Raw genomic sequence first — 3086 nt, 5'->3', positions numbered from 1 at the left:
TATCTCTCTATATATCTATCTATCTATCTATCTATCTATCTATCTATCTATCTATCTATCTATCTATCACACGCTATAGTCTATAGTGCTATAGTCTTGCACACTCTGTATCCAGAGTGACATGATACAAGATTGCGTGGCACAGCTTTGCTGTTGATCCTAAGACGTAGCGCTGCGCGCGGATGAGACGCGCAGTTCCGCGGGATATGCGCACGCGACAGCGGGGATGTTCAAGTATGAAGCGCTGTCCGCAGTGGAGACTAGTGCGCCAAATTCGAGGCCCGGCGCACGTCTCCACAGCGGTCAGCGGATAGTCTGTAGTTTTAGAAGATGACAATGATTATTATATGGACGATATTCTAGGAATTGGAGATTATAAAACAGTAACAAAAATCGCTCAGTCATGCTCCAGATTAGCTGAATCAAAAAGATTATAATTTAATATGAACAAAACAAATACAATGGTTATAAAATTCACCAACAAAGAAAGGATAGAGAAGGAGATATTAATAGGCAACCAAGTAATCAAAAAATGCACCAAATATTCATACCTAAGGGATTTAATTAATGATATAGGAGATTATAACGATATGATAAGAGTCCGAACTGAAAAATGTAGGTTCACGATGAGGGAAATATTATCATGGGCAGAAGAGCAAAATTATGGAAATCATACTATAGAAGCAAGAGTGAAATTATACGAATGCACAGTTTTACTTTCCTTCCTAAATAACAGTGAAACATGGACTTAATGGAAGAAGTAAAAATGTTGGAGGATTTCGAAAATGAGTGCCTGCACAAAATAATAATCACGGAGAAAACGCAGAAAATGCATCTCATCGGCCCAAACTCCACGACAGATGGCGCTCTTGCTCATGGGCTCAATCTACGAGTATCCTGAGTGTACGAAGGTGCACTGCATGCAGTTTGGCATCGGCCTAGACTGGTACCCGATCGACAGTTTTACACGCTACACTAACAGCGTCAGTGTAGCGAAGGATACTTGCCGGAGTGAAGGTGGCGCACGGTTACCAGTCTAGCATCGGCCGGGCATTTCATTATTTACGAAAAGTAAACACAGTCGGTATAGAAACTGGTCACGTCGGTGACACCACATTTACGCCCATTAACGAAGAAGGCGGGGCTTATTCTGATTACGGAGAAGCGAAAATACAACAGAAGTACGTAGCGCAGTGCGCTAAACGGTGTGTTAATTTCGTTTTTGTGCCAAACTCTTTCGTAAGAAACCGTTCTAGCCTAGCAGAATGCCCTAGTTTCTGAGATCAGCGATTTGGTACTGTGATGGGAGAACACAAAGTGTCAATCCTCGGCTCGCCTCGGCATCATGGCCGAATCACGTCAAGTCGGTGCAAGGGGAATGTTGTTACGACAATGACATGGCGCATGTAACATAATGCATGTATTGTAACTCAATGTTACGCGCATTGTACAGACATGCAAGTCAGTGCAAAGTGAATCCCGTTGCATGGGCCGGTTTATTTACCGCCGCTACAGGGGTGCGTTGATTGAACGCTGCTGCAGGGGTATGATTTTCTCATCATTTTTTTCATTTTGCGATGTCAGATGACCTCGGAGGTCAAATCCAATGTGCCCATGACATTCAGCATCCAACGTTACATCTAATGGCTATCCTTGGACATATCTAGAGTAGGTAATATTGATTTGAATCGAGAACAGACGAATAGAGAAGCTTCCACAAATATGTATTAGATCACGCCTGTCATATAGGTAGTTAATAAATATGTGACTGATGAGGGGTGGTTAGATGCACGGATATATGTATGTATGCATGTATGGATTGTTGGATGGATGGATGGATGGGTGGATAGATGTATGGATGGATAGAAAGATGGAAGGAAAGAGAAGCGCTGTTCTTTTAATGTACAGCGAGGGAAATGAGCGAGTAAATCACCATCATTCTGACTATAAAAACAATTACGTAAGCGCGTTCAATCTGCGAGATGGAATTAGATGCTAATTTAATAATGCAGTAATTTGCAGCTTCCCGCGATGATTCGCTTGTGTCTTATGAACCGCTGTTGAAGAATAATGAAGTGTCAAGTTACGAGATTGCATCGCGAAATTGCTAACTAGCTAAATCTTTATGTTTTCTCTCCGGAAAAACATCACCACGGAATTACCAGTTACTTAAATACGTTGCCGAACGTTTGTGATAATATTGACAACCTTCCGTATTATGTGATTTTCGAAAAAAATTACCTTGATAATATGTTTCGTATTTCATCGTGGGACACGTCCGGCTCTGAAGTGCATGAAACACAAGGTTAACAGAATGATCACCGTCAAGTGCATGCGTTCGTAATACTAGCTAATCATACAACCCGATTTAGATTACATTTACACTACACAAGTACACGAGATTACATTACACGATTAGATACACTTAGATTGACGTAATTATAACAGAGCAATTGGATTCAAATGAAATAGAAACGATTAACTATTCAACACGCGCAGTATCTCTGTACTATGAATGCGATTATAAAAGAGAAATTATATTCATATAAAATAAAGATGCGCTATACTATTCAACATACGTGGTGTCCCTACGCATGTCAAGAATGTGCGTACGATATATGTATCCTTATGCAAAGCGCAAATACCTATGATACGTCATACAATGTGTACGGAGTAGTGACATAAGTGAACTGAAAACTGTACATCGTATACACGTTGATTCTTGGAGACCGCGTTGACCGAACTCCTACTATTCTATATGCTATTACTATACTCTTACTATTCTATTATGTCTATATTAAATTGATTTTTATTCGCCAAAACAGCGCTGCGTCCGGATCGACACGCGCACCTGCTTGAAGTTAAAATCGATGTTAGTCCGTAGAGGCCGATGGTAGATCGGCTGCGGTGGCCGGTAGTTGTTTCCCAACGGTGCACCAGGATACAGCTTCGTTCCCTGGAAGAGCGCCCGCATTTCATTGAGCTGCAAATAAAGGAGTCTTGTTAGAAAACAACACTCCTCTCTCTCTCTTTCTCTCTCTCTTTCTCGCTCTCTCACTTCCTCTCTCTCTCTCTCTCTCTCGCTC

General features: G+C 41.4%; 1 protein-coding gene across 1 annotated transcript in view; it reads right to left on the bottom strand.

Annotated features, from left to right (window-relative positions):
* LOC106815762 (putative carbonic anhydrase-like protein 2) overlaps positions 1-3086 on the bottom strand; it is a 13294-nt gene that overhangs the window by 618 nt on the left and 9590 nt on the right. The window contains exons 8-9 of the mRNA XM_014820269.1: positions 2852-2983; positions 2242-2284 (exon numbers count right to left, since the gene is read on the bottom strand). Coding sequence (XP_014675755.1) covers positions 2242-2284; positions 2852-2983 — 175 coding nt within the window. The remainder of the gene's footprint in view (positions 1-2241; positions 2285-2851; positions 2984-3086) is intronic.

The sequence above is a fragment of the Priapulus caudatus genome, unplaced genomic scaffold, assembly GCF_000485595.1.
Source record: "Priapulus caudatus unplaced genomic scaffold, Priapulus_caudatus-5.0.1 Scaffold1194, whole genome shotgun sequence".
NCBI lineage: Eukaryota > Metazoa > Priapulida > Priapulimorpha > Priapulimorphida > Priapulidae > Priapulus > Priapulus caudatus.
The sequence above is the reverse complement of the archived record's forward strand: the minus strand, read 5'-3'. Positions and strand labels throughout refer to the sequence as shown.